We start from the raw sequence: 23,017 nt of genomic DNA, 5'->3' as shown, positions 1-23,017 counted from the left end.
TTGTCCCGAAAGAGTAGTGACTTGAAGGAATAATTACCTAAATAATTGTAATGTAGAAATGCCCCCTCAAACCACACGTTATTAACTGTACCTTCCTAATTGCCCGTACTGAAGTATCACTAATAACAGCACCAAAATAATAAAAACCTAACAAAGAACTTGTTAGACCCTTTTTAAAGGACCCACTAGACTAGGCAATATAGCTACAGGATTTGTGGGACTGCCTTGAAAAACAATTTACATGTAGAGTAGTACACGAGATATGTAAGATGTGTTATCCTGCAGTTTTCAACATTTGTTTGCACTTTGTTCCAAAAGTATACCAAACAAATAAAAGCAGATTCCGGGATTTTACATCTGTCCCTAATCTGATCCATGCAAAAGATCTCACTGTGTATGTTGTAAACATCTAGCTGAAACAGTAATTTATTTCAGAGGCAGTGCATGAGAAAAGTCATCTAGGAAAGCTGAAGAACTGATCATATGGCATTGAATTAATAGTGAAACTATTATTACAACCCCTCTGTGCTATGAGAAATATATTATTCCTGAAATAAATTAACTGCACTTCAGTGATCAGATAAACCCCTGGCAGTAAATAAATGGGAAATCTAGCCTTAGCATTAGCACAATCTTCCTGAAATCAAGATTGACTGTTCAGAATTGATCAGCCACACACCTGTGAACACTCTTAAGTGCTATGAAATTGGTTCTTAAAATTTCTGATAGCTTTATTGTTTCACCTTTTTGGAGAGTGCTGAATACCTTGAAAAGTGCATTTGTTTAGAATTAGGACAAGAAAATACAGTATTGAATTACCATAAAGCTCATATGAAAGCTTGCGTGTTACATGTTTTGTAAAAAAAAAAAAAGGTCTGCCATCTTTTTAAACCAAGATTGAAAGCAGTAGCTGAAGAATTATGCAGTATTCAGAGACAAAGAAAGGCCAGGATACTGTAGATTAATGGTTCATGTAGAAGGGGTCATTTTTGGTAGCATTTCTCAACCTTATATAACAAATCACATATGGTAAATTCTCTCTCCTTTACAGCTCTTACAGCTATAGGAGTCCAGTCTTGCTTTGATCAATTGATCATTATAGTTAAAAGGAAATTTTAAAAGGAAGCATGTGGGTTCTAATCTTAGTGTAGGTCAGTGTATTAAGCAAGTTGCAAATCAGTTTTACATATTTTCATATGTTAAAAATAGAAATTATTTATCCACCTTCCTGCACTACTAAGATTATGTGGGAGTTGATTGCTAGCTATTGAGAAGTTAGGGATCTCTGAGTTAACCTAACCAGTAGTATGGAACATGGCTAACTTGCTGAAGTCTACAAGTGCGGTTTTGTACTGTGTACTGTGGCCTGAATGGTTTTCCAGTTTATCAAGAGGAACTGGGGTATAAATTACTCTGCCTTACAGTAGGTAGGATGCTCAAGTCAAACTATGTGTTACCTTTAAGAAGGAGCTGGTTGTTACGCCCCATTCCTTTTTCTTTCTTCTTTTTAGCACTAGGAGAGTATGGAATATTTATTGGGAATTCCATTGCACAGAGTGTGGAGGCTTAAACCTTTCCTGGTTTTACCAACTATGGGGGCCTTTTTTTTCTATGACACGTATTTAGGAAGAAAGAATTATTAGTACTATTGCAGTTGGGGAGGGAAACATTAAGCCTCCTTGCTCTATGCAGGGTATTTTAACCACCCTATATAAACAAAGTTGTAAATACTAGTTATGCCTTTAAAGCAATATGTAACTTTACCCTGCTTATCCAGTGCCTTCAGTGGCAAGACTGACATAGCTTCTATACATACCTTGGTTATGGTGGACTGCGCAGTAATGTATGTACAATTATTGATTATGTGTAATGCTGCTAATATGTGGCTTCTAATATAATCTGATAAAGATAGGTTTTTTATGATTAAACAACCCACCCACATGCCTAAAACAGCCCATGGGTTCTGGATCATTTGTTAAACGTGCCAACAACCACAGTTGTTGGGTAAGGATATTACCCAAGAAACCACAGTCGTGGTTTGTATGTCCTGAAGTTGCCTGCCGTGTGCCACAACCCACTGTGACCTTAATAAGTCACGGTGGACTGTGTTGATTGTGCAAACCAGGTCAGATGCAGGGGGCAAACATAAGATTACCAGACCAATCATACCCTCAGTGAGTTCTGGCTAGCAACTTCCAGAGACTAGAATGTGCAAATCAATAATTTGCTTTGATCCAGTTTCAGAACAGAATTATGTCTTTCATGCTTTTGTATTTTTTTTCCTGTTCTATATCCAGTCATTTCAATAATTGTTTTTAAATGGCTCCAGGAATCCCATGGAAGCTCCACGTGTGGATCGAGTCACTCCGAACAACATTTTATCAGTCTCGCTACTCAGTGGTACAGAATCTTTTGCGGGAATTTGTCACCATTAAGGAGGAAGAGTACAATGAAGAGCTGGTTAACGATGGACTGGAGCTTATGTTTGAAATCCTCAGAACTAGCAAGGTAATCCATTCTAAAACTATGCAGATATCAGCTTTTAGTTCAAAATATAGGATATTACAAGAATAGTGTAAAACTGTCGTTAATTTTGGGTGCAGGGATCACCATGACTGAATGCACTGGAAATCATTTAGTAGAACATTAGCGAGGTTTAGAAGGAAAAGCTCCCAGTTAGAGACTCTCAGTGCAATGGAAATAGAGATGAAGTGTAGGAAAGGGTTTTATTCATATGCATGTGCACACAAATACGCACATACCCCTGTAAATATTATTTATTTTAAGTATTTCTTTCCACAATTCTGCTACATATTTGTATGCATGTAATTTAGTATATGCAACTGGCAAAACAATAGTCCTATTATTTTTACAGGAGAAAATAGGGGCCTTGTTTGACTTGTAATACTGTCTCCATCCAGCTCTAGTGATGCACAACTAATTCTTTGCTAAGATTGCCACTCCTGGAGAGAGGGGGGAGTTACATCCCCATATGTATCAGAAAACACATCTACCCAACTCAGTGGGATTCATATAACTTATTTTTTCTTAACAGAATGAGATTCTGGAAAGGATAGCTTTTAAAATTATCCCTCTATGTGAGCCTTGCAGTCTCTGCAGAGAGCTGAATTTTAATTTATTTTCCTTTCTATTCCTCTGTGAATTATAACAGAACATCAGAGAAAATAAACTGCTTTGACATGCCTGAGACTGGGCCTTACTAGCACTCTAATGATCTCCATTCATTCTCATTCACAGAATGACTCTATCAACCAGCAACTTGCAGCTATCTTCACTCATTGCTATGGAAGCAGCCCTGTCCCCAGCATTCCTGAAATCAGAAAATCACTCCCAGCCCGGCTAGGTGAACTTACAAAGCTTTCATTAGCAGTGTCTTCAAGACTTTTGCTTTTTATTATGTTTTCCAGAGTGTAACATTAAACTCTCCTTTTCCATTTTTTGTTCTCCCGCACAGATCCTCACTTTTTAAATAACAAAGATATGTCTGATGTTACTTTTCTAGTGGAAGGGAAGCTGTTTTATGCACATAAAGTTCTCCTGGTTACTGCTTCAAACAGGTGAGACACTTACATGGCAAATGTTATGTGGCTCCTCCGCTAAGTCATTCAGAGATAAGAAATTAATTGAATGACTTTAACATGTCACTCAGTCCCATAATTGCCATTTCAGATTTTTGCAATACCAGATAGTAGTTTTATCAAGTAGGTATCCAATCAAGTATCTGTGTATTGACAATCCCAAATTACCTAGTGCAATGTGAATTGTGCCACTTTTTCCCCCTTTAAAAAGTGCCTACAAAGTTCTGCAAGGCATAACAGGAAAACTGTTCAGGTTTATTGAAACAGGAAATGCAATGGTGCAATTATACAACATAGAACTTATCTAACTCTTGCAAAAATTTTGTGCCACAAACTCCAAACTGATGTACCCACAAAAGATCCCTGGAGAACAGGAGTGGCAATTTTTAAAAAACCTGCACTGTCACACCCTCTCAGCTGTTTTGTTCATTTTTAAGTGTTCACCAGGACCCCCCCCCCCCCCGTAGGCATGTACGATGATTACACAAAACTGAGTGTGTGTGGCACAAAATGTTGGTATATATTTGAGGGGAATTTTAGGGTACCTTAGGTTAAGAACAAACCCTAGTAACAAATTGATATATTGGTATACTCTTCTGGGAAAACTTGGCTGTAGCACAAAATAGCAGAAAACTGTTGCATAAGTTTGGAGAACTGACATGAGATTTCAAGATTTTTTGTTGGTCCATTGGAATCAAGAAAGGAGTTTCTTTTTCTTGAATGTCTGGAATGTTATTGTTTTAATTCACTTGAAATATCAGCCATAGTCCTAAGTGAAAAGTATAGTGGCTAACAGGATAAACTTACAGAAAAATCCAATCAATATTCTATCATAATGAGACTTTGCAGGTGAACTCCAGTTAAAGGCCCAGTATGTGGAGAGGTGGGGTGAAAAAAGCATTTAGCTCTGAGAGAAAACTCCACTAGATGTTTCTCAGTTACAGTGTAGTTTTATCACTGCATCTGTGTAGTGGGTTTGGCATCAAGTGGTGGAATCACAGGCCTTTTCCTCCCTCGCATTGAATTTCCCATTGTCATCTACCAGTTTTACAGCAGTTGCTAAACCAGGTTAAAAAGAACCTGAATACATTTCTAAATTCATTTTGAGAACCTATTTTCGGTCATGGTTCAGTCACGGTTCCAAAAATCAGTTTAAGAATGGATCTTATTTTTATATTGTGGAATGTTTTACAGGTTTTTTTATTGTGTCATGACCCTGTTTTGGAATTGTTGCAGACTGTCCAGCAAGCTTCAGCTATTGGGTGCTATGCTAGCCCAATAAAGTTAACCTACGTTGACCACATGTGGGTGGGAGGTGGAGAGGGGGAGAAAGAGAGAGGAAAGATTATATATAATCTTGCAGCTTGCTCCAAAACTCCAAACCCTACCAAATTTCAAGTTAAATTTGAACTAAGCCTCTATCAGTTCTTACACATATACTGGAGGGTAGCAGAAAGTGGCTCTTTCTATGTGGAACAGCCATAATTAGCCAATTATAGCTTTTCCTATCAGTGTAAACTGTATGGTCATGTTGGGGAAAGCTGCACGTCTTGGATTTTTGCCGGTCATGCAGATGTTAAAGAACTTTTGTCAGGAAAGTGGTACTACTGAAAATCTTAAAAACAGGATTTCCGTTTTCATGTTACCAACTAAAAATATTCCAAGCAAATGTTTTAAAGATTCTCAATGAAATTCTTTTGTTTCTACAGATTTAAGACACTGATGACCAATAAAACAGAACAAGATACCCAAGGCAGTAAAACTGTGGAAATTAGTGATATGAAATACAATATTTTCAAGGTAAGTTTTTAAGAGCAGTTCACATTGTAAACTTCCAGTTTTTGAAAGCAGAAATGGGACATGACTCTTCAAATACATCATGGTTTGAAAGTGTCTAATTTCGGATATGTTTCACGTTTTGGGGAAGCCCATCTTTACATCATTTAAAGTTCATCCTTACATCCAAGAAGAGCGTCCAAAATAAGTAGTCTCTAACAAAAGTTCTCAAATTAGTCAATCATGATTGAATTGATTGACACAAAACACATTTGTCCAGCCAAACATTATTTTCTGTCACTCCATATGTTTTGAACCTGAGATTTCTGATATAATCAGGAGAAATTTTCATATTTTGCTGCTACCTCAAGCACACAAATTGTGCTGACTAATTTCATGCCCATGCAGTTTATGTGTTACATTTGCCCATGGCATGCAAAGGCATGCTGCAGGATGGTTACGTTCTCTTTTGCAGGCCAAAGCTTATTGCATTAACCGTCACCAAAGTCTTCCAGAAGTTTCCCGGCATAGGCTTCATATGTTCAGCAAATTAATTTGGAAACTATGAAAACTTCATATTAAATCTGCTGAAAACAACTGAAAGCTTATGGTGGTTTCTTTAAAAAAACCACACACCTTAAAGTGAATTTTTACGTTTTTTACCATATGCAGATCTAAATGACCAGGATATAGATTTCCATGAGAACAAAGTTGACTTTGATATATAAACAAAAACATAGGGCAGCAAAATCCAATATTCATGGGCAATTTCTGCTTTCCAGATTTGCTTTTACAGATTAGGAAGAAAATATGTTGAAGAGGAAAAAGTGAAAGCTTAAAAGTGACACTCTGAAGAAATGACATAAGGATTATTCTCTTTCTGATTAATCAGCTAGATATGTTCATATTTAAACTATACCAAAAGGATACAGTACATTGCATTGGAGACACACTGTATTTTACCCTTGAAGTGAGCTGTAATTGCTGTGTTTGGATCCAGGCTTTGCTATCCAGACTTGTCGATCACTAAAGTTAACTGGTAAAGATTACTGGAGATTAATACTGCATATTGCACTTGCATTTGTTTAAATAGTGGCAGCCTTCTTAAAAGAAGTCTAGTTGCTGTGTAAGAGCAGAATTAAAATTTGAATACTTCTCAAGATGAACCTGTTCGTTCATATCGCCACTACTTTGGCTTTGCTCCTCTTTCAGATGCTGATGCAGTATTTATATTATGGAGGAACAGAATCTATGGAAATTCCTGTTGTTGATATCCTAGAGGTGAGCATATTCCTCCTATACCTAGTCACTTGTGCAGGATGGTATACATTGATGGCTCGGCAAGTACACTAGCTCAAGCAGTAGAACCAATAATTTCCAAGTGTCGGAATGAGTTATGTACTCTCAAATGAAAATGTCACACTGTGTGCCTGTTTGATGTGATAAGAAGGAAAAGAGACCTTCTGTTTGAGAGTGGAAGAATGTGTCATTCACTTTATGCTTCAGTGTTGATAAGTTTTGGATGGAAATGTGGCATGAATATTGCTTGGGCTGATTCAGAGTCCAGTTCTTATACTAGCTGATACAGAAAATGGGTGCATTCACACAACGCAACACACCCTGACAGTAAGTTGTACTGCAAACATTCTGCAGCATATACAATAGACAATGGGACTCACCGTGGGTTGTTCACACCCTCCAGCTCCCTTGATCCCTTCGTGGGTATCCCAGGGACCTCACAACAGGAGTGACTTTTCTACCCTCTCCCTGCTGGTGAGCTTTCCAAAGCTGACTTTGCCATATAAATTTCTCCTTTCTACATTTTTTTGCTTATCTGTTATCCTTGCATTTTTTTTAAATCAGACAAATAACTGGAGGAGGAGAGGCCCTGCAGGGGGACAATGCTGTTCTGTGATACTGTAACTATCACAGAACAGCAATACTGTTCTGTGTCACTTGCCTACACCTGGGAAAAGCTTAAGGCCACCGCAGACAGTCAAACAGTACATAATGCAGCCCTTCACAAAACAGTCAGCACCAAATAGAAAGTGTCTTGCACAGTTAAATTAGCACATTCAAGGACAGAGCTGTGCTGGCGAAGCATTTAAAAGCCAGCCTCCCCACACACACACAATCAGCCACAGCACAAATTCTCCCACTTCCTGAGGCAAGCCAGTGCATGCCCTACTGTGTCTCAGTCCTTCCCCGTTGCACCCTCCACCTCCTTCACACCACTGCATCACACCACCTTTCCTTTCTCCACTTCATGCACCTGCAACATGACCCTTGCCATCTCTCTATCACCTGTTCCTTTTACTCCTCCAAATCTGTACAGAGAACACACCTCTCACACTGTCAACCTGAGGCAGGTCCTGCTGAGAGCCAAGCATTGTGGCCTGTCCAGCTCTCTGAAGTGCTGCGCTGGCTTCTTCTTCAGCCAAAATGAGAGAGCAGCTTCCAGAGAACAGCTGCTTCAGAAAGCCCTGCCAGTCACTCTCTTGCTGTAGCAAATGCCATATCTGGGCTTCCCAGCGCCCCACTGGGGGAAAGGTGGCTCCTCCCATGGGGACAGGGAGCAGTGCAATTCATCTTCCCACCCACTCTGCTGCCTGAGAAGGGGGCTTTGCTCACGTCATGAGAGAGCTAGTCTTGCTTACAATCTCAAATAGCCTGGAACCCTGCCAATTCAGTCTTCCAACTCATCTAATGTAATTTGTAAGATGACTCTTGTACCTCAGGGAGAAAAAGGAAAACAGGTATATTTCCCTGACAAGGGACATTTTCTAACAAGTTATCCCCATCTGTATTGCATGTATTACTGTGTTATGGTATCTCTTTCTATTTTTATAACTGTATTTAGACATGCCCTTTGTATTCCGCCTAGCATCAGTAAAGGTGAAATCCAGTATGAAAACAGTTAAAATTAATAAATAAATCTGAACATTTGGCTATCTGAGCAGATGGTGAGTTATTTGGAGGGCAACTGACTATACAGCCCAACTCAATTTTACAGGAGTCTAGAGTGGTTATGCAAAAAAAGAAATTAATTTGATTTTGCTTGTTTGTGTATGGCTTTACTTATCCTTCTTTCATTGCTATTTTTGAACTGAAATTCAGTCCAGACAAGATGGAGGAGGAGTTAGCATGGTGGTTTGTCTGCCCAGCTGAAGGGCATTTAACCTGTTCTGTAGCAGGTTACAGATCCCTTATAGAATCAGCTGTGCCATCTGGGGCTGATCATACAGCCAGCATTGGCAGAGGTTGGGTTAGGGTTAGGGTTGTGCCCGCAACAAGGGCAGAGCTAACCTGGCCCCAGTTAACCATGCTTTGATAACTCCTTCTTTAGACTACTATGATATATTATGCATAGAGCTGCCTTTGAAAATGATTCAGAAATTTCATTGAGAAATGATCCAAAATAGGACTGCAAGGTTATTAACTAGGATTGGACATTTCGAAAATATTGTACTGGTACTGTGTCATCTCCAGCAGATCTCTGTCCATTTCCAGGCCAGTTAAAATTGCTGATGGTAACCTCTGAAATCCTAAATAATTTGGGGCCAGGTTACTGGAGGGATTGCTTCCTCCCATATGTTCTGTGGAAATTTTCATTGGCAGCCTTCTCAAAGTACCACCGCTAAGTGAGATCCAGCAGATGAAAATGAGGCAGAGGGCCTTCTCTACATGTGGAATACCCTCTTCAGAGAAGTTTGCCTTTTTTATATTATTTTAGTGCTAAAGTCTTTCATTCTTCTGAGTTTTTAAGGAACATTTTAGTGGCTCTTTTTAATGTATTCTGGAATGGACTCTTTGATTTATTTTAAAGACATGTCTGTGTTTAATGTTGTTGATCAATCTTTGTTACATTTATTATTATTAATATTTAGTATTATTTATTAATATTAATTCATAATTAATTCATAATTAATATTTATTATTAATAATAAACCGCCCAGTAGCCAAAGCTCTCTGGGATAAGATAAAACAAAATAGCAGATAAGATAAAAGTGCAGTACAAAATATAAAATATCAATAAAACTTCAAAAAATTCTGTACAGAATATAAAAGCCAAATTTTAAAAAGCTGCAATAGCTTATACAAATTAAGTAACAAGACCTGTTACACAGTTTCAATTATGCCCAATATAATATAAAACTAATTAAATGCTTGTCATAGAGGACAGCCTTAACCTAATGCTGAAAAATGCTAAAGCTGGTACCAGGCAAGCTTCCATGGGAAGCTTGCTGTATAATGGGGAGCTGCAACAGGCCACCAACTGAGCAGTGGTAACTGGAGGCGGGCCTCAGATGTTGATCGTAAGGTACAGGTAGAAGTTGGTTGGAAGACACATTCCTTCATGGGTTGTGGTCCCAAGGCATAGAGAGCTATATAGATTAAAACCAGCACCTTCAGTTGGGGTCAGAAGGCATATAGGCAGACAGCACAAATAGGCCAGATCTGGTATTATGTTCATGGACCTTCTAGTCCCTGTTATTAATCTGGCTGCCAAATTTTGCACAAGTTCCAACTTTTGAACAGTCTTGTAGAATGCATTGCAGTAATCAGTTTAGAGATGAATGTACTGTAGGTTACTGAAACTAGACCATCCCTATCCAAGCAATAGCATAGGTAGAAGCTGGGAGGAGGTTTTCCATCCCACTGAGGTCACCTGGGCCTCAAGTGGTGAAGAAGTGGCAAAGGTTCATTTTACATAGAAGAAGCATTTCTATTGTATTTTAACAACTTTTAATATACACCACCAATATAATGTTGGTTATAAGGTGATGCAGACATACCCATAAATGAATTTTAAAATGAATAAAAATAATACTTTGCTCTCATTCCCACTAGTTGCTATCAGCTGCAAGTCTATTCCAATTGGATGGCCTCCAGAGACACTGTGAAATACTATGCGCTCAGACCATCAGCACTGAAAGCTGTGTTAACATTTATAAATATGCCAAGGTAAGGACTGCATCATCTTCAATTCATACTTGATTTTAAGTCTTTTGGCTATTACGAACAGAGGAGCCCTGCTGGACAGGAGCAAGGATATTGCTGAGTTTGAAAAAAGGAGGCAGGAAAGGGCAACTAAAGTAATCAAGGGGTTGGAGCAAGTCTCCTACAATGAAAGGTTCCAGAAAACGACAAGGTAGAAGTATAGAAAATCATGAATGGAGAAAATGGATAAATTCACCCCCTCATGACACTAGACTCCTATGGATCATCCTATGGAGGTGTTTGGTGGGAGATTCGGGACAGATAAAAGGAAATACTTCTTCACACAGTGCACAGTAAAAACAATAGTATTTGCTACCACAAGATGAAGTTCTGGCCAACAATTTGAATCCCTTTAAAAAGAGACTAGACAAACTCATGATACAGACAGCAATGGAGCAATGGCTACCAGTCCTGATAGCTATATGCTGCATCCACTATCAGAAGCAGTATATATGTATATGTACACTATTTGCTGTGGAACATAATGGAAGGGTGTTTTTGCACTCATGTCCTGGTTGTGAGTTTCCCACAGGCAACTGGTTGGCTACCCCATGAACAAAATGCAGAACTCAATGGACCAGTGGCGCAATCCAGCATGGCTCTTCTTATGTTCTTAATGAAATTGAATTTTGAGAGTTAATGATATGCACTGTGTGCATTACTTCCTTATGTCCATCTTAAACGTATTGGCAAGTAACCTGATTAGAAATCTGTTGTTACAAGAGAAAAATAACATTTTCATTATTGACTTCCTCCACCCTGTTTATCTGTTACAGATCGTACTGCAACACAGAGCTGTATTCACTATTTTAAATCATTTCAAACATTATTTTTCATCAAGCAGCATCCTGAAATGCATATTACTATAATATGAGAGTGGTTTGATGCATTTTTTTACCACTGGCTAAACAGCTGCTTTAGTCATGGTTGGGAAATGTACTGTGTCTGTTTCCACCGCATATTTATCTTGGCATGGATGTAAACATGCATCTAACTATCATTATTTGAAGTTACATTCACACACCATTTACGGTTAAAAAAAACATTAGAAGCAACTTTCATAGATGGTGGGACACAGCTTCAATCATGGGATTATCTCACCTTTTGACTAAAACATTAGAAAGCAATCTGTGTCCACCACAACCACCAAGTTATGGTTCACATACTGATTCTGGTTCTGGTGGATATGGTAGCCCCATACATGTGATCAGGTACATACCCAGCAACCCAACTTGAATTCAACTTGTGTATACATAAAAACCTACATCCATGCTTGAGATGTCACAGGGACCTGAGTGTTGCTTGAATGGTGCAGTGCATACAAGTCCTGCCACCATCTATGCCTAACTTACCTTGGGACACCAGAAAGAGGCAGGGCAAGTGGTACCCATAAAGCATTTTCCCAGCAAAAAATCTGGGGCTGGTAGTCCTAGTCCCATCCTTAATGAGGACAGATTCCAGGTTCTTGGAGCATCTTCTCAGCTGGAAAGTAGGGGAACAGCATTGACCTCAGCGGGTGCTCACAAAATGCTCAAGGTGTTTGGTCAAGCAAGCCGTGGAATAGCTACGCACACCTAACTCACCATGCACATGGTGTACCCAGTTCATGCAGTCATTTTTCCATTTGCTTCTTGTGGCTGAAGGACAGGGAGACGTTGCCTATAAAATATTTGTGCATGTCTCACATGCTGTATCATATGCATGGTGGCAAGTAGCAGCTCATGGCCTGGGCACTGCCAAATTCAGCAAGCTGAGAATCAACTTTCAGTGGGCTGCTCATTAAAATGGAAATAGGAAGCTTAGATTCTTGGTGCCTGCTTAGCTATATGCTCTTGAGATAGCTTTAGGCAAGAATGGACTCTCAGTTCTGGACCTCAAATATAGCTGATGAGGGGTATAAACTTTGAAGACTGCAGGTGGACAAGCACGTGGTTGTGGGCTCCTCTATGCAGAACAGTTTTCTGTAAGTAGAAAACAGGGTTGCCAGGGAGAAGGTTTCCAGCCCAGCCTTCCCCTTGAAATGCTAATTTTATACGTGTAGTGTGTGTGTTGGAGCATTCTATCATCTGAGCTTCCCAGCTGAAGCAGTGCAGTTAAGACAAAGATTTGCCATTTTTTCTGCAGATTCTGAGAATTAGGTCTCATAGTTATCTCATTTTCTGCAACAGAGAGCTAATAAGCATTATTGTTGTGAGCTGTATGCTTGATACGATTTACAGGTTTCCAGCTTTGCTGCTGCAGCAAAAAAATGATTCAAGTTAAACTGAACTGACTGAGGTAGCAGAGCCTTTCTAGGTAGCAGAAACTAGGCTATGATGCTGGTGTTGTATCAGGCTGTGGCAAATGACTAAGATGGATGTGTGTAAGATTCTGTCACAATTACTCAAATATTTATTGATCCTTCTTATGAAAAACCAAGGACTTGCAGCCATCTATCCCAACAGAGAAGCAGGGTACCTTAGTTCCCGTGCGTTTCATTAATCCCTTTTTTTCCAAAGGCTCATCTCATATGCACAGAATTTGTTTGGCTGCTAATATCGTGTACCATCTGGTACCACTCATTATTCTGTCATGTTGTGCCACATGAATTGCATCCTCCCGTAACAAAACAGGTATCGTCTTGGCCATTTCATTGACCAGCTGCTCTTTTCCTTGAAGAGTTACTTGACTTTGGCTCAACAAGCAGCAGGAGAACACAAAAAGATTAGGAAGGGGGATGGGACTTTTAACCTCTTTAAAACATCCCAGCGGAGCAGCCGTAGGGAGACAGCTAGCACTCTTTAAGCACAGGATTAATATCCTTTTAACCCCAGCTTTAAGCTTTCCTGCACAATGAAGCTGTTGTGGGGGGGTGATCACTGACAGCTGCATAAAGCCCCTCCTGCCTGACTGGATCCCCTTGTGTTTTATAGATCCACAATGCCCCGGAGCTGGTCTCTTTTTGTGAAGGCTTTTTTCTCAAGCACATGAGCTCCCTGCTGGAGCAGGAGCCATTCAGACAGCTCATCTACGGCAAGAATAGTAAGGTCCAGGGTCTGGATCCCCTGCAGGACCTGCAGTCCACGCTAGCCAGCAGACTTCATTCCATTTACATCACATCAAGGGTGTGATCGACAAGAGGAAAATACAGTCACCCTGGTGGGAAAAGCTGAGAACTACAATCAAAGCACCTGCTTGCCTGTCTGCACTAGGAAGGGGCTTTGCCCAGCTGTGGCTTCTGGAGCTCGAGCGGAAAACTCCTCTTCCAACACTGCAGCAAGTACTCCAAGAAACAAATGATCACTCTGGGGAGAATGTTAGGTTGCCATACCGTTTTTATCTGAAAACTGATGGGAGGGGAAAAACAGTGTTGCTGCCAGAATGACACCACCTCACAGTACAGTAAACGTTTAAAGTGGCTGCCTTAAGTCAGCCCAAAGATTATATGCCTTTTTGTGCAAGTCCAGCATGCAGAGGTTTCTAGGACACTGGAGAACTCAAGGGAGCTATCAAAGCCTACAATAAAAGTTTCCAAAAGACTGCTGTTAAACACACGTACACACACATCTGTGCACAGAACATAATTGGTATTTGACTGTTAACTGTGAGAAATGCTGATGCAGACTGCGAGTATAGAAATCTGCTAGATCTCTCTAGATTTTGGCTGTTCAGATCAATCTGGTCTCATTCATCCATATAAGAACAAACTTGTTGTTAGGTGTAGTTACTAATACCAGATTGCCACACTGCAAACAAATCTAGTTTTTGTCTTCCTAAGCTGTTTATTCATTAAGGCAGACAAGCTCAGTAATGTTTTTAGAAGGGCTAATGCTGCAATCCTGCACACACTGACCTCTTTGGGGCTTTCTTCTCACTAGAAATGCATAGGATTGCACTGTAATGCTAGTTTCAAAAAAACATCACATTATGTGCTACCTAACTGACATTCTTACTAAATTTGCATCCATTTTTAGTTGTGATGAGCACTGGCCAGCAGTTTCTGGCTAGGATCCACATTCTTTTCTGCCCTGGACAAGTATTCCTTATTACTTATACTGTCATCATCATCTCAGGCTGTCCAAGTAATTCTGGCTAAGACCATCACACTGTGGTACCTGCAACATCGACTGCTGCAAGGGCAGAATTCCCCAAAACGTTGTGCAAATACTGTGGTGTATAAAGGGCTGGGACCTGTTTTGTCGATGTTGTACTTAAGCAATAATTTCCCCAAATCCTTGACACTGACCATTGTTCAGCTGAACCATGTGGCACAGAGATGGCCCCAGGTCAGCACTAGTAATCTGTTCCTATGATGTATACCTGCATTTCCAATCATTATTTGGGCTGGAGGCTTTAAGGGTGCATAGAATCATAGCATAGTAGAATTGGAAGGAGCCAAGAAGGCCATTGGGTCCAAGGACACCAAGTTAAAGCATCTCGCTCAGATGACTGTCCAGTTTCTTTTTGAATGCTCTTCAAAGAGATGCGGGGTGCTTCCAGACGAAGCTTTTATGTCACCATTGCCCTGCCTCATTGGTTTTCCCACCTATTTCCCACCCATTCTGTCTTACTCTTACCTCCCAAAAATACAGAGAAAAATGTGAAATAGCTGCCTCTGTATTAATGCTGTTTGACTATTAACACTAGGAGCAACTGCAGTCTACCTGAATTGCATTTCTTGGAAACAGTCCACATTGTGATATGCTTTCTGATCTGTATTCTAGACCATATTCTTGCAGAACTATTCTCCGATTACTCTTGTGTGAGTAAACTGGATTTCATTAACAGTAGTACAATTCATATTAGATTATGTCATTGAGAATTATCCTATATGGGGAAAACCCTAATGCCCAGCATTTTCCCAAGGGGGGGGGGGCATTACTGCTATCTTTGCAATCCTAACTTGAAGAGCATTTAGGGTGAAATATTTCAAAACTGATCCATCATGCCATCTATGCAAATTGTTCAAAGTTCACCATATGTGGGACATTCGCAAGTGAAGGATGCATTGTTAATTGAACAGCATTAAAAAAGAGTAAAAAAGCAAGGTAAAGAAACTGGGAGGAGAGATTATGTTATATAGAACAGTAGAATCATGGGATCATAGAATAGTAGAGTTAGAAGGGGCCAAGAAGACCACTGGGTCCTACTCCCTGCTCAGTGCAGGAGTCCAAGTTAAACCATCCCTCTTGGATAGTTGTCCAGTTGCATCTTGAATGCCTTTAGTGTAAGAGAACCCACAACCTCCCTAGGTCATTGATTGCACTGTCATATTGCACAGTCAGGAAGCTCTTTCAGATGTACAGCCAGAATCTGGCTTCCTGTAACTTGAATCCATTATTCTGTGTCCTGCACTAATGGTCGAGAAGAGATCCTGGCCTCCCCTTTGTGGCAACCTATCAAGTACTCAAAGAGTGCTATCATATCTCTGCTCAGTATTTAAACATGTCCAGTTCTTCGTCGTGGCCTCTGTGCATCACACATATGGGTGCTGTGCCTGCGCAGTGCTTAGGCCGGAAGATTAGAAAGCTAACGGTTTTTGGCGGGAAAATGCTCCGCTCCCCTCCCCCCTGCAGTATAAATAGAGCGGAGCGTCCGCCATTTTACTCAGTCTCTGCGACCGCTGTTCGCTGTGCCTCGTGCCTGCTCGTCTCTCGCTTAGATCTCGCCACGTGCTCCTTTACGGTTATCTTGTTCAACTTACCTTTTCCTCGTTATAGATCCCAGTTTCTCTTTCCCTTGTTGTAGTTCCTCTGTTCATTCTTTTTCTAAAAAAAAAAAAAAAACCAAAAAATATTACTTACCCTCTGTACTATCATCTCTTTTTTCCTTTTCGCGATGGCACAGCAGGCGGCATTCCGCAAGTGTAGTGAGTGCAGCTCCAAAATGTCTCTCGCAGACCTGCACGACTTATGCCTCCTCTGCCTCGGCGAGGGGCATAGGACCAATAAATGCGGGCATTGCCTGGCCTTTAACAGGCCAGGAAGAATACGGAGAATCGTCTCCGCAAGTTACTTTGGGACCAGGCCTTGCTTCAATCTGACCAGCTAGTCTCAAGGCCTACCCCCTCCTCAGCTGCGCCGCCTCAGTGCTCCACCTCTACCCCGGCCACGCCCCCTAAGCGCCCCGCCTCAACTTCAGCCGCGCCGCCGCAGCACCCTTCGGATGAAGGCGCTGCTCCAACGGAAGTGCAACAGTTACCTTCTCCTCCAACCAAACAAAAGGAGAAGCGTAAGCATTCAGAGCCGGAAAGGCCCTCCGGCCATAAGAAGCTGAGGAAGGAAAGGCAGCTAAGGCAGCCCTCAAGGGCAAGAAACCCGATCGCCCCAAACACCGAGGCTCGGGTTCGTCGGGGTTCTCGGTACCGACTGCCGCCATGGCACCGACTCCCTCGGGACCGGCCCTGCAGTCCGCAATTCAGGTGACGCCGCCGGGATCCCCCAGGCCTGTTCTTCGGCCTGAGAGCATGTCTCCTCCACAGGAGCCACCGCTCAGGGAGTCCATCTCTGATGGAGAAATTAGCGATTCCCCGCCGAGGCAACGCTCCCTGATGCCAATGCCTGCTGTTGGGCCACCTGAGGGACCAGACTGTCCTCCTAGGCGTAGGAGCCGTTCATCGGAGCGCCATGCAGATGACTGGGCTATGCACGGCTATGGTGGCTATCCTGCCTGGAGTGGACTCCATCCATATGCCTTTTTTCCTCCGGACCGTCGCTCGCTGTCGATCCCGAGAGAGGCACCGTCCACTTCTGGCTGTACGGAACGCAGACCTCCACCATCTCCTGAAAGCTCTTCGTCCAGTGAGCATTACTGCTACCATCAAGACTCAGATGAGTCGGAAGTAGACTCCACGTCTCTGGACATGGCTATTACTTCCCAAGACCTGGGATCCCCGGATAAGCCCCATGTTTCTTTTTCGGAGCTGGTTTCTCGTCTAGTCCGGTTGCTGGAGATAGAGGCCTACCACCACCCTGGGCCCAGCACAGACCGGTTTTATGACATCATCCGAGGGGAGCAATCTGCCACCGTTGCCTTACCGTTGATTACCACACTTTGCCAGACAATGGTTCAGCCCTGGGACCAACCGGCTCAGCTGCAGGCGACGTCTTGCCAGTACGAATCTATGTACCAGCTCTGAGAAGACGATATTCCGTTCCTGCTGCGCCACCCGAAGTCTAATTTGGTGGTGGTCGAGTCGTCCCAGGACAGGGAGGCTCGGGGACATTCAACACCCCAAGATAAGGAAGGGAGGAAGGTTGACATGAGTGCGCGCCTGGTCTATGCGGCTGCAGGACTCAGTTTGCGTATTTCAAATTATGAGGCTACACTTGCATGTTACCAGTACTTCATTATGCAGAAGCTGGAAAATGTTGTCTCCTCCCTCCCGGACCAGCAAGCAGACCTAGCCAAGGTCTTCTTAAACGAAGCGAAGCAGGTGGCCATTCAACAGTTGTCTACCACGAGACATCACGTAGACACTGATTCTCAGGCCATGGTCAATGCTATCTCCCTCCGACAACACTCGTGGCTCAGGAACTGCAATTTCCCTGAGGAAATGAAGAGGAGGATAGAAGAAATGCCATTCGATGGCTCCAGCCTCTTCCACACGAAGACCGATCAGAAACTCAAAGCCATCCACAAGTCCCATATGACGGCGCGTCGAATGGAACTCCCACAAGTGAAACGTAAGTGGCCATGGTCCACATGGACGCCAGCAATATCAGCCTGATTCGCCGTTTCCTTAAAGGGCTACAAAATTTGCACCTGTCTGTTCGACCTGTTATGCCAACGTGGAGTCTTTCAGTTGTACTTCAGGCCCTTACAAAACCTCCATTTGAACCTTTGGCAACAGCGGATTTACGCCTAGTTTCATGGAAAACTGCCTTCCTTGTTGCAGTTACTTCAGCCAGAAGAGCCAGTGAACTGTGTGCTCTGCACACAGACCCACTGTTCTTGAACTTTCACAAGGAAAAAGTCATCCTCCAAATGGACTCCGAGTTTCTTCCCAAGGTGGCTACACCGTTTCATTTGAACCAAGACATCATCCTCCCTGCATTTTTTCCATCTCCATCGACTCTGATTGAGCGCTCTCTCCATACGCTGGATGTTAGGCGCTGTCTAGCCTTTTACAGGTCTTGCACAGAAGTGTTCAGGAATTCCAATAGACTTTTTGTCAAGTATGCTGCTCATGACAAGGGCTCTCCAGTCTCATCTCAGCGACTGTGCAAATGGATTGTGCAGACCATAGTCCTAGCATATCAATTGGCAAAACTTGACTTACCCTCACTTCTGAGGGGGCATTCTACGTGAGCAGTAGCGACTTCGTCGGCCTTTGCAGCAGGGGTTCCAATTCAGGATATTTGCAAGGCTGCAACTTGGGCTGCCCCATGTACTTTCGCCAAGCATTATCGGCTTGATGTATGCGCCAGAAGGAATTGTTCCTTTGGTAGAGCTGTGCTCTCTGCCATTCTTCACTGATGACACCTTCCCTCCTCCAAGTCTGGTAAGCTTGCTAATCACCCATATGTGTGATGCACAGAGGCCACGACGAAGAAGAGCAGGTTGCTTACCTGTAACTGATGTTCTTCGAGTGGCCATCTGTGCATTCACACAACCCACCCGCCGACCCCGCATGGTGTCGGTGAGTGGACTGTTTTTTCTTACTGTCGGTTCCGTGTTATTCCTACGGTACCGATTTTTCTTGCTGTGATGCTGTTTTTCGAACGTTAGGGGGCGAACGTCGGTCTTCAAGACTGAGTAAAATGGTGGACGCTCCACTGTATTTATACTGCAGGAGGGAGGGGAGCGGAGCATTTTCCCGCCAAAAACCGTTAGCTTTCTAATCTTCCGGCCTAGGCACTGCGCAGGTGCAGCACCCATATGTGTGAATGCACAGATGGCCACTCAGAGAACATCAGTTACAGGTAAGCAACCTGCTCTTCTTTCAATCTCTCCTCACAGGGCTTTGTTTCAATTCCCTGGTTCATCGTTGTTTTCTTCCTCTGAGCTCTTTCCAGCATATCTGCATCTTTCTTGAACTGTGATGCCCAGAACTGGACACAGTACTCTAGAAAAGACCTAACCAGTGCCAAGTGCAGGGAAACCAGTACTTTATGTGATTTGGAAAGGATACTTCTATTAATGCAGCCTAAAAAAGCACTTGCTTTTTCTGCAGCCACATCAAATTGATCTGCAGCCACATCAAATTGTTGACTCGTATTCACTAGTGATATACAATAATTCCAAGATCCTTCCTGTTTGCAGTATTGTTGAACCAAGTACCTTGTAACTATGCATTTGGTTTCTTTTTCCTAGGTCCCTTTTCTTTTTCTTAGGTCTAGGTCTATTTGTAAAGCCTCTAGAAAGAAGTGGAAGTATAATAGAAATGAAGTATACATTTTTGAAGTGAAACCAAGAGGGCTTTAGCCCCGCTAGCTGGGGTGGGGGGCAGTTCTCTCTATACTATATTTGATGTGCTGAAGGGCTATAGCATTTCAGTTTTAAGAGACCATTAGATGAAACGGTTCAGTGCAAGATCAGTCATCCTCATAAATCCTTAACTGGTTATTACATTGGATCCAAGCTTCAAAAAGTTGGAGCAGTTCAGCAACAAAGTAAACCTTAATCACGGCACAGAAGAAGAGAGAGGATTTACACAGAGGAAGGCAAATATGCTCAGATATTCAGTCTCCTTTCCTAAATCTGGTCTCATCAGCAAACCATTTTCATCTCCAGTGGAAAGCTGACAGAGCTTCATCTCTTTGCTTCACACACTAAGGGTGCATGGTGCTGAAATGTCATAATGCTCGGCTTTTGCAGGGTTCAGTCCTGCAAAAGCCTGATGGAACCTCATAAGCTGCACATAAGTGGATCATTATGAAAGCCCATGTGCTTGCACAGTAGTTGTATATGTTAGTTATTAAAACTGATTGCAATATGTATAGCCTGTCGCTCACTTTCCGAATTTGGACCTGAAATAGACACTGTATATTATCCAAATCTCCAAAAATGGTTTAAGGTTTTTCACTAGCTTGTTTGAAATACCGCAAGAGTTTGTAATTCTGGAAAATAATTTTCATATAGCTGTTCCAGCTATCTGTACAAAAGAAGTATAGGTTCTGCTGCATTGCTGTAATATTGTCTGCTACATTAACTGTACATTAATGTTGACACTTATGTAAATTTTCCATATTTTATTAACAACATAACTTTGTTAAACTTTACACTGTTATGAGTTTGTTTATTTGTAGCAATGCTTGGGGAAACACTATGACAAATGAAACTGCTGGGCACTGCAGTCATTTAAGCCAAGGACCACAGCCCTACTCCTCTCCTCCCATGTCTTGGGCAGAGGCATAGCTGAGAAGTGTGAGGATTTAATGGACATTCCCGCTGCTTTTCCACAGCTAAATGTGTTTCTTTGAAATGGCCGAGTTTGTTATTAATGCCCCACTAACCTGTGGTAATGCCATTCTGTAGAAAGGCAGCATAATGAAAGCAAGGCCTGGAGCCTTGAAATTTACACAAGTGGAAATTCACAGCTGATGCTATTGCACACTTGCACAGCATGCTGTCCACCCCCATCAGAAGCACTGGCTTTCAGCTGCAGAAAGCAGACACCTGCACACGGGTCATAAGATTCCTTGCTACTACTTGGAAGAGTGCGGTTTGGGAAGCTGAAGTGACCTGCTCCTACATCCTTGCCAATTCCATAGAAGAGGAAGTGTGGAGAATAACATGCATAAAAGGAGGTAATACGGCTTGCTCCTTTTGAAAGCTCCTTGAGTCCCATAACTTCAGCTTCTACCCACACAAGACTGAAAAGATGGGGAGATGATCCCTGTTGAATACCGCTCCCTTGTTTCACAGCCCTTTTAAGGAATGGTTCTCTAGGAAGAAGTCCTTTTGAATCTACGGTTCTAATTTCACCTGGACATTCATATTCAGCCAAAAGACCGCAGGTACCTCTCCCCCTGCCCCCACCAGCAGTCGGATGGAATTACCAGTCCCAAGAAGAAAAGGGATGCTTCTAGGGTTGGGAGACAATAATATGTAATTTTATTTTTTTCCTCAGTTTTTCTACAAGTCATCTTTCTGCTGACAACAAGCTGTTAATTTACTTTTTAAAATCAGTTCCTTGTTTTAGTGCATTATAATGAAGGCACCAAGCAACCCTCACACTGTAGATGCTACTCTCTCTTGTATGCATTTAGATGGTGGCCCTTATGCAAGCTGCTCAACTCCCTGCTGCCCATTGTCTAGAAGAGCAACCAACCTATGCCATTTGTTGGGTAAGCTCGCATCGCCCAAATCAGGCAAGCTGAAATCACACCATACTCTCCAGGGGCCATTGCTGTAACTATATGCTACAGCTGCTAAATGAGCTTCCAATGCCAGGCACATCCCCTAGAAAACCTCCACTAGGCATCTACATTTCCCTCAGAATCCTCATGCTTCCTGATACAGCTGCAGCTATCAGGCTGACTGGAAGAACCTGCTTAGGGCCTTCTTAATGGGATACAGGGAAGTCAAGCAGAGATTTGAGCCCATTGTATGAAAGTTCAATCAAAACTGCCTAACCCATCCAGATATGCCTTATTGAAAGGAGGGAACGTAATAGTAACAGGAAATGATCGGCACAAAGGCACAGAAGGTCCGACCCAATGGGCAAGTAACACCAGAGCTGACCATTTATGATTTTTAAATTCCCTTGGATTTCATTCACTGACCAGATCTTTAAAATCGTAGAGAAGCAGTTCTAGTGTTACTTCAGCTTTTGTAAGGACTTCAGGTTATGACCACTTCCAGAAAAGTAGTCATGCAAAGCTGTTGCAGCAAAAATAAAGGTCTTTGGCCACCTTAAAGGTTTTGGTCTAGTATATGGTTTTGTGGATAAGAGTTACTCTACTACTGCATGACCTGTGGATCCAGGCAGGGGATGAATGCTACTGAATTTTGGGCAAGTCATTGAGCAGAACCTGATAGAACAGGCAGTGGTAGCACCTGATGGATCAGGATGTAGGGCCAGTAGAAAGAAACATGTTAGTACCCAGTGTTCTCAAAAACCAGTTACTAAACCACAAACATGTTGATTGGTTAGCTTAGGGCATAGTGCTACACATGCTTAGACAAAAGGCCCACATTTAGCTCACTGGGACATGCTGAGAGTCGTAGGCCTTTTTTCTGTCTGAACATGCATAAAACTGTGCCCTAAAACACTCAACCATTGATTGACATCCACAAGAAAAACCCTTTCCTCACTTCTTTCAGCATCACTCCACTTGTGCTGCAGCAATATGTAGGTTCTCCCAGTTTCCCCTCTATTTTCAGCACTCTCACCAGGCCGGTTTTTTCAGCCAGGGAAAAACAGGTTCACCCTTCAGCTCAAGGGCACTTTTCTCTGTAATGTGGCCCTCCCATCCAGCGCCTCTCCCACAAGTCAGATAGGTGACACTGCTGCTACCACCAGCTGTCAAAACCATGTAAGGATCTCTGATGCAGAGGAATTATCACATTGACAACTAGGTCACATCACCTCCCTCTGAGAACTGTGCCAGCCCTACACAGCTTTGCCATTTTACTCCCAATTAGTCAGAGAGTGCTCAATCATCCCCAGCAAGGCCAGTACCCCTTTGAGATCACTCAGGTGCAGGTGGTGCTCT

General features: G+C 42.4%; 1 protein-coding gene across 1 annotated transcript in view; it reads left to right on the top strand.

The window, feature by feature from the left end:
- Nucleotides 1–14,307, top strand: part of ABTB2 (ankyrin repeat and BTB domain containing 2) — a 169,758-nt gene extending 155,451 nt beyond the window's left edge. The window contains exons 11-17 of the mRNA XM_044436323.1: nucleotides 2,330–2,508; nucleotides 3,259–3,364; nucleotides 3,476–3,578; nucleotides 5,309–5,399; nucleotides 6,588–6,656; nucleotides 10,227–10,340; nucleotides 13,289–14,307. Coding sequence (XP_044292258.1) covers nucleotides 2,330–2,508; nucleotides 3,259–3,364; nucleotides 3,476–3,578; nucleotides 5,309–5,399; nucleotides 6,588–6,656; nucleotides 10,227–10,340; nucleotides 13,289–13,486 — 860 coding nt within the window. The 3' untranslated portion in view covers nucleotides 13,487–14,307. The remainder of the gene's footprint in view (nucleotides 1–2,329; nucleotides 2,509–3,258; nucleotides 3,365–3,475; nucleotides 3,579–5,308; nucleotides 5,400–6,587; nucleotides 6,657–10,226; nucleotides 10,341–13,288) is intronic.
- The last annotated feature ends 8,710 nt before the right edge of the window (nucleotides 14,308–23,017 follow it).

Source organism: Varanus komodoensis, unplaced genomic scaffold (assembly GCF_004798865.1).
Source record: "Varanus komodoensis strain SLA01 unplaced genomic scaffold, ASM479886v1 scaffold3, whole genome shotgun sequence".
NCBI lineage: Eukaryota > Metazoa > Chordata > Lepidosauria > Squamata > Varanidae > Varanus > Varanus komodoensis.
The sequence above is the reverse complement of the archived record's forward strand: the minus strand, read 5'-3'. Positions and strand labels throughout refer to the sequence as shown.